General features: G+C 56.1%; 1 protein-coding gene across 21 annotated transcripts in view; it reads right to left on the reverse strand.

The window, feature by feature from the left end:
- The window catches only part of NCOR2 (nuclear receptor corepressor 2), a 210,850-nt gene that overhangs the window by 34,633 nt on the left and 164,052 nt on the right, over positions 1-12,165 (reverse strand). For 16 of the 21 annotated variants that reach the window (XM_041729398.1, XM_041729399.1, XM_041729400.1 and 13 more), the window contains 3 exons: positions 11,399-11,546; positions 8,229-8,279; positions 6,584-7,217 (listed from right to left, as the gene is read on the reverse strand). In XM_041729398.1, coding sequence (XP_041585332.1) covers positions 6,584-7,217; positions 8,229-8,279; positions 11,399-11,546 — 833 coding nt within the window. The remainder of the gene's footprint in view (positions 1-6,583; positions 7,218-8,228; positions 8,280-11,398; positions 11,547-12,165) is intronic. The other 5 variants (XM_041729409.1, XM_041729414.1, XM_041729419.1 and 2 more) reach the window with 1 other exon arrangement.

Below are 12,165 nucleotides of genomic sequence, written 5' to 3' on the forward strand. Positions count from 1 at the left end.
CTTTGGAAGCTATGGGAAAGCCAAAGAATCAACTAGATTAAGGTTTGGTGAGCTTAAGAGATTCAGAGAGATTATTCATCACCCGAGTGTGAGGGGCTCAGGCACCAGGGCATGGAGTTGAGTGGACCCCCCTTACCAGAGGACAGGAATTGGGAAACCTACCCACTTAACCAGAATGCTCCACTAACTGGAATCTTACCATTTACATAAGAGCTTAAAGCAGGTAGACTGCAGGCTTTGTGTGGAAGGGTTGGTCGGCAATAAAACTGTCTACCTATTAGCAAAAAGTATGGCCATGAGCTGAACCGGGCCTGTGAGCACTGGGTTCCCCAAAGCGAGGTCACATCCATCTGCTGTGGACATGCAGAGCTGGGCACCAGGACAGGGCACACAGTGGGGCTGAAGCAGATACCAGGGGAAGGGTCCCTCCCATTGAGGGCTGCACCTGGGCAGAGCCTACCCTGCGGGGTGGCTCCTGAGCTGTTCACGGGTGTCACTTCCTTCAGGATGTCTTCAGGGATTTCTAGGAAATCCCAGAGTATTGGGCACAGTAACTTGCTCCAAATCCCATCTGGCTCCCTAGCTGGCATGAGGTCTCCAAGGCAGGAGCTCAATCTGCCCCAGCCTCAGTCCCTCAACCACCCACTGGGGCTGCCAGGTTCCTGCCTAGTTCTTGACTCTCTCCTGCGATCTGTACTTGCTGAACACACAACAGACCTGGTGCTGTGCTTGGGGAGCACAGAGACCCAGGATCCAGTGTCTGCCTGCAGAATGCCACAGATGACCAAACAGGGTGCTTGAGGGCATCGGCCATGGGCTGGGATTCACCCAGAGGGCCAAGCTAAGGCTGGGTCCCCCAAGCCAGAAGGTCCTGTTGGCATACCCCTGTTGTGTACTTCGATCATACTGGGTCATTCCACGTGTAGACTGTAAGCCATAGCCACTGCCTTCCAGGTTAGAGCTGTGACAACCAGGACGTGGCTCAAGCCACTCTGCAACCCAGCAGCTGGTGCCATACCCCCATGATGAGGACAACATGCCTCTTTCCTGTGGATGGAGCAGGGCAGACACCTGACTTGGAGCCTAGGTGCCCTCCACTCTCTATGGTGGCGGGGCTGCCGAGCCATGGCCATGACAGGCTGTCCTGCGGGTACCTGCCTCCCACCCGCATCTGCCACACGCATGGCTGAGCAAAGACAGACATGGTGCTGCCTGCTGGGGCTACCCAAGGCGTGCAGGCAGGGCCGGGCACAGGGGAAGGTCATCCTGACTTTTCCACGCTCGGCCGGCCTCTACAGTCCTCCCCACTTGCTCACTCTCCCTCCCGCCCTCACCTCTCCAGCCTTCCACACCCTGCTCATGCTCTGAGGATTTCAGGGCCTTTCCTGTAGCGGCCATCCCTCCCCACTCCCCTGCACTTGGGCCTCCGGGCCCACGCTTCCTAATGGGACTAAACACTCATGTCATCAGCTGTCCTGCTGCTGCCACCCTACCTCAACAGCCACCACACCTGGTCTCCCCTCCCCTCTGCCTTCCAGCACCCATTTAAACCAACCCACATTTGTAAACTTCAATTTAAAAATGAATATGACTGTGCCACTTTGGAAGAAGTCTGGCAGCTCTCAAGAGGCAAAACACAGTTACTGTCTGACCTGACAATCCCACTCCTGGGTGTCTGCCCAAGAGAACCAAGAACACAGGCCCACAGAAAAACCTGTTTACCAGGATGGCAGCAGCACCATCATTGTAGCCAATGGGAGGAAAGCACCCAGATACCCAAACATGGATAAAAGGACGACCAACACACGGTCTGTTCACACAGTGGACTGTGATTCAACCACAAAAAGGAATGAGTAGCTACACCTGCTACACCATGGATGGACCCTGAGAACAAGATGCCAAGTGAAAGCAGCCAGACACAAAAGGCCACATGTTATGCAAATCCATTGATATGAAACATCCGGAAGAGAATCCGCAGAGAGGTGAGTGGAGGCCAGGGGCTGGGGGTGGAACGTGGAGTGATGCTGAGGAGCAAAGGCTTTTTTTCTGGGGTGACGGAAACGTTCTGGAGTTCAACGGCAGTGATGGTCGCACACCTCTAAACAGGCTCAAATCCGCTCAACTGCACACTTGAACGGCTGAATTGTACACTAGCTGAATTATTGCTCCATAAAGCTGTCATGAGAAGAAAATAAAGAACGTACTATATGCTAGCCAGGAAATCAAGAGATTGATTAACTGCACTGTTCTAAGAATGACGTTCTATTGGACTTTGTATTGGACAGGTGTACAAAAATACAAAACTACCGTGAAACACACACATTAAAGCTAAAAAGTAACATTTCATATCAGCATAAGTATGTTTTATAACACATATGCAATGAAGTGTTTGTGTCCCACCCTGATTGCCAGCCAACGAGGGCCATTCCCTGGGGTTTGGGCCCTGCCTTGGTTTCCCCACAGCTCCTCACCCAGGGAGGGACAAGCCACACCAGAGAGAGGGGAACAGGGACTGCCCCTCAAACACTCTAAGCAAGCAGCCAGTCTCAGCAGAGACCCAGACTCCTGTTTCCTGAGTCCCCCACGGAGTGAGGGCAGGAGCTCAGTGGGCCTGGGGTCATGGTGCAGCACTTCACCATTTATGAGTGGCCTCCTGATGCCAGCCCGACCTCTCACTGTAAGAGGGCAGCATCCAAGAACAAGGGTGTAGGTTCAAGTCCTTGGCAAGCCTTAGGGTCTGGAACCCCAAAGGAGCAGGAAGATACTTAGCACTGATGTGGCTCCCACTTGCCCTTGTTTCAGCAGCCGTGGCTGGTGAGCACCGCCTCCAGGAGCCCTCCTTGGGATGGCCCTGCCTGTTCTCTTTCCTTTGTTTTCTTGGAAGACAGCAGCTTTTATTTTCCTCTCGGGAGGCCCGGGCGGGTCAGGGCTCTCAGAGCCTGGCACCAGGCATGTGACCCAAGAGGAGAGGGGAGGCCGGCAACACAGCTGGGAGTGGCTTAGGGCTCATGCTCCTGTTCAAACCCCACCTTTGGCTATAGAATTAAACCACTGGGCCTTGGTTTCCCTATCTATAAAATGGGAATGAGAACATTTACCCCCCTGCCCTCTAAGCAACCATACATAAAGCACCCTGAGCAGCACCAGGGGCTGAGTGGGTCACACAATCTTAAAATCACAGTGGGTTTTCTTCCCACACTGGAGGGCTGAGGCTGGGGGAGGGGGACTGGGGACACACTGGGTCTGCAATAGGGCACACCTCTCTGCCTGCTAAGTGCTCTCCTTGGCTTCTCCATGATCACCAGGCTGAGATCATCCCTGCTGCAACTGGGGCTGGAGAGTGATGGAAGGCTGGCTGTGAACAATGTCTGCATAGACGTAGTTATGTTGCTTCCTGTGGGGCCAGGTCCCTGCCCACCTGTCACTTCCTCTCCTGCCCTCTCCCTCACTCCACTCTGCCACAGGCCTCTATGCCCTCTACTGAACATAAGCTCATACAGTCGCAGGGCCTTTGCACTGGCTATTCCCTCCTACCCTCCCCCCCACACACACTATAGGCTCTGATCACCCTCCCATGCCACCTCCTCAGAGAGGCCTCCCTGACTGCTCCCCACACAGCCCCTGGCCAGCACCCCAATCTTCCCATCACCCACTTATCATAGGAGCAGCTGTTTTGTTTTTTTTCAATGTTTCTGTTCCATACTAGGCACTCTCACCAGAAGGGAAGAACTCTGACATCAGGACTCATCTGTACTGTTCCCAGCATCCCTCGCACATAGAAGGGCACCCGGCACACACTGGTGCCCAGTCAATCATTTACGGAATAAAGAAATAAAAGGTAAATTGCTGTTGGGATGCTTTCAAAATTTCAGGGGCACAGTGGAAGCCACAATCTAGCCTGCTCTTGGAGTAAACTTCCAGTGTTCTTAAAACAGACCCAAAGGTAGCAAACCTAGTGTGTGTGGGCCTGGCACCAGGCTGCAGTTTTTGCTATGACCTCCATTATGCTCGCAGTAAGCCCAAAAGTGGGGATTCCACACCTACCTTATAGAAAACTGAGGCCCCAGGGAAGGGGCTTTCTGAAGTCCCCAACCCACCCGAGGTGCCCAGGTACCCTCTCCAGAAACTGGGACAGAGGAGGGCAGGCAAGCTCAAGGCTCTGCAATCAAAGCCACTATCTCTGGTCATCAGCCAAGAAAGCTCCCAGGCAGAGCTGGCTGGCAGAAGGTGACGGAAAGTAAAAGCAGAATATGATTTCTCTCCAAAGGTCGTCTGGCAGAAGCCAGGACGAGATGCATCCTGGGCCTGTCTGGGGACGCCAAGCTCACCACACCAGGGCTGCCAGGCGGGAAGGAGGGTGGTGGGCAGGCGGCCAGGACCTGGGGTCGAGGAGGGGCCCATCCGTCCCGCCAGCCCTTCCGGGAGGCTGTGGCTGCCAGGGCATGCTCTGACGCATCTTGCCTGCACGGCCACGGCTAGAGGGAGGGAGGGGTGGCAGGCGGCCAGCCAGGAAGAGGTCAGCAGGCTGGCCTAAGTCCAGCCTGGCTCTGAGGGTGGGGGACCAGCCTCGATCACACAGGGCATGATAAACCAGGTGTCCTGACTCCCAGCCCACAGCCGCTGCTCCTTGGGGATGGAACGTTGGACATTCAGGCAGGAAGAGTGGGTGGAGCCAGACCCAGCTTGGGGAGGGAGGGATATGTCCCTGGGTGGGGCTGTTGGGGGAGAGAGGGAGGCCGAGAGTAGCCTCCAGGGCTTCAGGCATGGCCAGAGGGATCCCGGGCGTTAGCGGGGTTCAGCCCAGCCTTGGGTCTTGGGCAGGCCACGCAAACCCAAAACAGAGACTCCAGGAGGCTTGCTTATCAGCATGGTTGCCTCATGAGCTCAGCACTCTTCCCGCTAAGAGCAGAAACACGTTTCCATGACTCCGACCTCATGGCCAGCAGGAGCAGGGTGGGGAGCCATCCACCCTGACCCCATTACCCAGGCACAAAGAGTGAACGTAGCAGCAGGCCCTGGCTGTGGGCCTTCCCCAGAGGACCGGGCCACTGCGCATACTGGTTTCCAAGGACAAGAAGCTCAGGAACTTCTGAGCCCTCGGAAGCCTGTTGGTCTGGCCTTTGCTGGTCACGGGGCTACCCACCAGACCATCTTCCTGACAGTGGGGACTCCCAGGGACTCCCGGACACAGGAAACTGAGGACAATCTGGCCCACTTCCTTCTGTGGCACATACAGAGACCCACAGAGCTCTGGATGAATCTGAGTCTCACATGAGGAGTTCTTGAGCTCACCATGTTCACATGCCCCAAGGTGAATCACGGGACAGGGGAAAGGCTCCACATGAACTTGGCGATCTGAAAGTCAGATTTTCCTCCCTCTCACTCTGCCCAGAACTTTCCGAGAGACAGGAGAGGAGAGACAACAGACCGCACCGGTTTTAGTCAAAATAAAAATGACCCACCTGCCTCACTAGAAAACGTTGGCCCAGGATCCAGATGTGGGTGGGAGTGGGTCTGCACCTCTGCCCTCAGCTGCTTGGCTCGGCCCCAATGTGGGGTACGAGCTCTGGTCCTGGCTGGGGGTCTCAGAGGCTCAGAGCCCTCGACCATCTGTGCCACATGTGGGTAAAACCCAGTGCTCCAGGGGCCTTGGGTGCAAGGTGGGGACAGGTACCCCGCACCAAGAGCAGAGACAAAGGAGAGAAATGGAGGAACACATCTCAGAGACAGCAGTACCCAAAGAGGACAGCATGGTTTGGGGGGAATCCCTCCAGGCCACCCCAGCAGGAGAGCAGCCTCAATGGCTCCATCAGCTCGAGCCAGGACAGGGGCTCCCAGTTCCTGCACCCTGACCCTTGGCAGATGGGATGTGAGCCACTAGTGAGCTCAGGAGTCTGTCACAACCAGCTGCAGGCAGACCCGCATCACTGGCTGCGGGGACATGGCAGCCATCTCCGTGGGCCTCTCTGACCCCCACTGAATTCTCTGCATTCTCCAGCTGGTTTCAGAGCCTCAGTCACACCCAGCTGACCGGGGCATTCCCCTGAGAACAATCTGCAGCCATGAGTTAGTGCAGCCTGCCGACCCTCACTGGCTCCAACACTTGGCCTAAACCACGCATGCTCCTTCCACCCCCAGGCCCCGGCACCTGCTGTTCCTGCCCTGTTAAGGATAGAATTGTGCCCCCCAGCCCCCGCCCCTCAAACAAGCTTAAGTCCAAACAGCCAGGGACCTGTGAATGTGACCTAATTTGGGTGGACCCGAATCCAATGATGGTGTCCTCATAAGAAAAAAAAATCGGGGCCTGTAGACACAGCGGGAAAACACCCCACAAAGATGGTGGCAGACGGGAGTGATGCACCTACGAGCAGAGGAAGGTCAAGCAGGGTCGGCCATCAGCAGGAGCTGAAGGAGTAAGAGCAATCAGTGGAGCCTGCCCCATGCCTCCAGCCACCCAGCCCTGCCTGTGCAATCCCCTCCTCCAGCTGGGCCACACGCCCCGAGGGCAGGCACTGAGGCAGCCTGAGTGCTGCTGCCCTGGTGCTGGCAGGAGATAAGAGTCCCACCCGGTGTGCCCACTCACCTGTTCTTGTCGCCCCCCTCGGGCTCGTCCACCTCATCTGCACTGCAGGTAGCACTGGAGTCGCTGTCCTGGGGGGCTCCGGCGCCCTTGGCTGTGGGAGCTTTGCCCCCAGGGCCGCCGCCCTCTTTCTTCTCTACCTTGAGGTCCCCCTCGGGTGTGGCCTCGGCCTCCGCGCTGGGCTCAGAGCCCCCCTTGCCCTTGTCGGGCCCCTCCTCTGTGGCCTCCTCTTTGCATTCACTCTTGATGGGCTCTGCAGGGGATGCCTCACCAGGCTCTTCCGTCTTGCCCATGTCCACAGCCATCTCTTGGGCCACCGGGGGCTTCTGTTCCTCCTCCTCTGCCACCAGGGGGGCCGCAGCATCCTCCTCCTCCTTCTCCTCCTTGGGGACCACGGGAGGGGGTGCAGTGGGTGATGCAGGTGCTGGCGGAGGCGTGGGCGGGTTGGTGGTTTCAGGGGCTGGGCCGGGCTCGGAGGATACCAGAGCATCCTCTGGCGGCGGGGTGGGTGGCTCAGGGGGTAGCACATCAGTGCCTGGGCCAGGCGGGGGCTTGGGCCCATTCTGTCCTGTGTCCTTGGCAGCCTCAGTGCGGGGGGAGGGGATGCTCTCTGTGTCAGAACTGTTGTTGACGGTGGCTGTGGGGGAAAAAGAAGAAGAGTGAGTGGTGCCGGGGGCTCAGAGGTGGAGGCAGGCACGGCCTTCCTCACAGCCAGACCCGCCCATTTCGGGTCCAGGGCACAAACTCAGGATGCATCTCAACAGCCCCGAAGCTCTGACACACTCGGGCAGCTGGCCCATCACGGTCCTGGGGCCCTGCCCTCCCCCCTGCCCCGTTCTCCCCATGCTGACCCTGGAGCCCAGCCACGTCACTAACTTCCGGCCCCTGGGGTTGCTGGCACCCCTACATAGCCAGGGCTATGGAGCTTCATCTGCATTCCACCTCTGGCTCTGCCCACACTGGAAGCCCAGCCACGGTAATGCAGGCTATCTCTGGGCCTGCCTTGCTTTTGTCTGTAGAGCTTACAGGGTAAGGAAGCCAGGAGGTGTAGCAGCACAGGGTGACACTTGGTGACTATTTGCTATTGTGTCGTTATGACACGACAACGTAAAATGGGCTGGTGAACTCTGAGGAGCCTGAGGAGAAAGGGCCCGATAGCATCCCCCATTTGCTTCCTACATGGCCCAGCACATAGCAGTGCACAGTAAGTGTTAAGTGAGTGACTGAATGTGCATACAGATGAAAGGCAAGGAAGGACAAGGGTGGCTGGCCTCCGACCTGGCTCTTCAGCCTTAAGAAAAACACTTCTGTCACTTCTTTGGGTCTCAAATTCCCCCATTTTGTGTAAAATGGGGATATCTGAAAACCCCTGCTGTTCGGAAATCAAACAAGGTGAAAGTCATGGATGAAAACACTGGTGAAAATCAAGAGAACGGTGGAGCTAAGTGCACAGATCTGCAAGAGTGAGTCAGGGAACAGCACGGGGAACAGATACCACACCGGGAGGAGGACAGAGGCCATGGCTGCACCAGTGTTGGCACTCATAGAAGTGGGGCCCCTCGCTGAGGACAGGTGACCTCAGGATGCCCCTGACCCCAGCACAGCCTTACCCCTACCCCACCCCCAGGCCAGCTGGCCACATTCATACCTGGACCACTGCATTCCCCTCTGGGCACCTCGTTCCCAGAGGCGTGTAAGGCTGGAAGGAAGCGAGAGAAGGATTAGAAGCAAGGTGGCAAAAGCAACAGGCGGGAGAGAAGAGGTGGCCGTGGGGGGGGTGGGGGGTGGGGGGGTGTGGCAGGGGGACCTGGGGCCTGGCAGGCAGCAGGAGGACCCGCAGCGGTCCTCATCTTGGAGTGACCCACAGGTGGCCTGCAGCAGCCTTGCCCAACAATTGGGTAGTGTAGGGTGAGGAGCCAGTCCCGCCCACTCCTGGGATAGTATCCTTGGACAAGTCACTAGCCTTCTCTGGATCTGAGTCCCTAGGACTCTAAGGGTGGGAGTGCTGACCCCAGAGGTGGGCAGGGCTGCAGGAGTGGCCTTTGGAGCCCTGGACTCCATCCCACTGCTCAGTGACAGAGCCAGGTGGGCAGGGGCTGCCATGGCCCTGGGCGAAGGCTTCCTGCAGCCTCCGCTGCCCCCATTGGCCCCTGCCTCCGCCACTGCTCACCTCCCTTCAGGGTCTACCACTCCCAAAAATCATCATTGGAACAACAGGGCTTCTTCTATGGGTGCTAAGCTGTGCAGAGCCTTTCATGCTCATGACTCATTTAATCCTCAGCAACCCCGAAGAACAAGGACAAGCGGCATCTCATTTGTAGAGCAAGAAACTGAGGCATAGAGGGGCCGAGTCACGTGCCCCAGGCCATACTGCACGGGGGCAGGAGAGGGCTGACCCTGTGTCCCGTGTCTCTAACCACAGAATTCCTACCCCTGAGTGAGGACTTGTGATGCCACTTCTTTGTTCTCACTTAACAGACATCAAGGTGTTGGGGCCAGTGTGGACACCCCTTGGACAAGTGGCTTAACTCCCAGAATCTCAGTTTGCTCATCCACAAAATGGGAGGTTATTACTAGGCCCTCTCCCTTACTGAGAGACTTGTCCCATGAGGAGTTCTCAAGTGCAAGCATGCGCCTGAGGCAGGGGCTGTGAAGACGCAGATGGGGGGAGGGGGGCGCGGGCTCACCCTCTCCCGAAGTGCTGCCTCATCAGAAGATTCAGGAGGGGCCTGAGGATCTGCACTTCTGACTAGTTTGAACCCTAGTCCCCAAGCAAGTCAACTGTATGACCATGGGTGACCACTCTGTGCCTCAGTTTCCTCATCTGTAAACAGAGTGACAAGAGAACCTACTCCACTGGGTCACTGTGATGGTTCATGAGATGAACTCAAGGCTGCCCCTCTGATTAGGCTGGGGAGACCATGATCATTGCTGAGACACTGAACAGAGAATGAATCCTCTCTCCCTGGATGGTTCATCTCTGCCTAGATGCAACAAAGGCACTTGCTGCCAGTTCCCTGGAGGGGTCTGTCATGTTGCTGGGGCTGGCTAGGCTTTCTAGAAGGTTCCATAGGGGTGACCTCAGGCCCTAGCCCAGAACCTCCCTGACCGACCCCACCCCCCCCAAACTCCATGGTCAGAAAGCACAGGGTTACATGGCAAACACAGGCTGGACTGTCCGACTCCAAGTCTACCAGTTACATGATACCCTGTGAAAGCGATTCTCCTCTCCCTGGTCCTCAGTTTCAAAGCTCATCCATGAGATGGGAGTATCACCCTGTTCCTTTGTGCGGGATTTTCCTACCCTGCTGCACAGGATCCACTCAGAGCCATCAGGTGGTCACAGAGCCTCAGCTGCACCAGACCAGCCCTCCCATCACCCCAGCACAGAATGACCCTCCTTTATCCCCTGCTGCAGTATGAGAACCCTACAAGTGACGGGGAGTTCACTACCACACAGCTCTCTTACTGGGCAGTGTCTGTTCTAGTCTTAATGCTGAGCCAAAGTCTGGCTTCCTTCTACTTTCCCACCAGGGCTGCATCCTGTCCACAGAGCAGCTGGGAGGATATTTAAAGAGTGGGATTGGGTTTCTGTTTCCTTCTCTTTTTTCTGGTTATAAACCCAGGACCAAGAAAATGAAGGCAGAGGGATTTGCAGCCCTCCATCAGACACTGGCCAGGCCTGTCACCAACTTGGACAAGAGAGACCCAGAGCAGAAAGGGGCCAGACTCTGTCCCCAGACCCATCCCCAACTTGAGACAACAGCAACCACATGGCCCAATTCTCTGTTTTCAACCAGGAAGTAGGGTCCAGGTCAGTGAATGCCCTGGGGGCTGGCAGAGCTTGAATGTATTTGTAGGCCCGGCTTGAGGAGCCAGGAGGTGACTCCCACCTTCCTATACCATGTTGGCAGAAGCTTGGGAGTTTGAATGCAGAGGCAGGCAGATAGAAGGAATAGGAAGGCACTCGAGGCAGCGGCAGGAAGAAGGAAGATTCTGTTCACTAGGAACATGAGGGCCCAACTTGGGCAGTTCTGGGCAGAAAGACAAGTAAGACACAGACATGCTGCTAAGCAGGGGTTGGGGTCTTTAGGGACATCATGCCATGTGGGGCAGGTACAGACCCATGTAATCCAAAATGGGGTACTTGGGAGTAACACCTTCACCACCATCATCACTACTACCACCATCATCACCATCACCACCACCACCATCATCACCATCATCAATCACCACCACCATTGCCATCATCACTACCATCACAATCATCACCGCCACCACCACCACCACCATCATCATACCACCACCACATTCATCACCATCACCACCAATCACTATCATCACTGCCACCATCACCATCATTACCATCATCATCACCACCACCATCACTATCATCACCATTACTACCACCACCATCATCACCATCACCACCACCACCACCAAATTCATCACCACCATCACCAATCACTATTATCACCACCACCAACACCATCATTCACTACTATCATCACTACCAACACCATCATCATTCCACCACCGCCACCACCACATTCATCACCATCACCACCAATCACTACTATCATCACTGTCACCATCACCATCATTACCACCACCACCATCACTACCATCACCATTACTACCAGCACCACCACCATCATCACCAGTATCATCATCACCATCACCACCACCCTTATCATCACCGTTACCATTATCACTACCATTGTCACCACCATCGCCATGTTCTCCCTCCAAGACAGTCTAGGCCTTGTCTCAGAAGGACCCAGACACTTCTGGGACAGGTCAGTTCCTGCCCCTCACCTTCTGCCTCCTCTGCCATCTCCTCCTCATTCCCGCTCGCACCCGACGCCTCCATCTCCTCGTCCTCCACCACAGGTGGGAAGGCAGCCTCCTCACTGGCAGCAGCTGGGGCTTTCTTCTTCTTCCTCCGTGCATTCCTCTCCTTCTCCTAGGGCACAGGGACAGTGACAGTCAGATCCTGGGCCTGGGCTGTCAGCCCGGGGACTCCCTGTGCCCGAGGACGCCATAGTGCAACAGACAGCAATCCCAGATGCGTGGCCATGAGGCAACCCTACCCCTACCCCCCACCCACCCAGCAGTGGCCAAGCATGCCAGTAGTTGTTTTTACTGAGGGCTTTATTCTTCCACCAAGTCCCAGATACATGTATAGCGCAACCTGGCCTCCCGGCTGCCCTGACATCCTGCTGGGACCAGTGAGGAAGGGCTGCCTCTGCCTAAAGGGCCCCTGTGATCACTCCAGTCCCTCTGATTACCACAGCCAGAGCATACGCCTTGGAGGATACCCTGCCAGGCAGAGTCACTACGTGTGGAGCACACTAATGAGTCAACCTTCCCTGCATGTCATCTCTGCCCCTCACCAAGCCCCGGGAGACAGGGCTGGCTTGGGAATTTCATCGACTCACTATGTTGGTCTTTATATGGCACCTCCTATGTACCAGGACTGCATCAAGGCTGAGGACACACAATGAAGGAGGTAGACAGGTCCCTGCCCACAAAGGTCTTCCAGTCAGGGAGACCAACAAATAACACGTCACTTAAGAAAAAGA

The sequence above is a fragment of the Vulpes lagopus genome, chromosome 14 (genome assembly GCF_018345385.1).
Source record: "Vulpes lagopus strain Blue_001 chromosome 14, ASM1834538v1, whole genome shotgun sequence".
NCBI classification, from domain to species: domain Eukaryota; kingdom Metazoa; phylum Chordata; class Mammalia; order Carnivora; family Canidae; genus Vulpes; species Vulpes lagopus.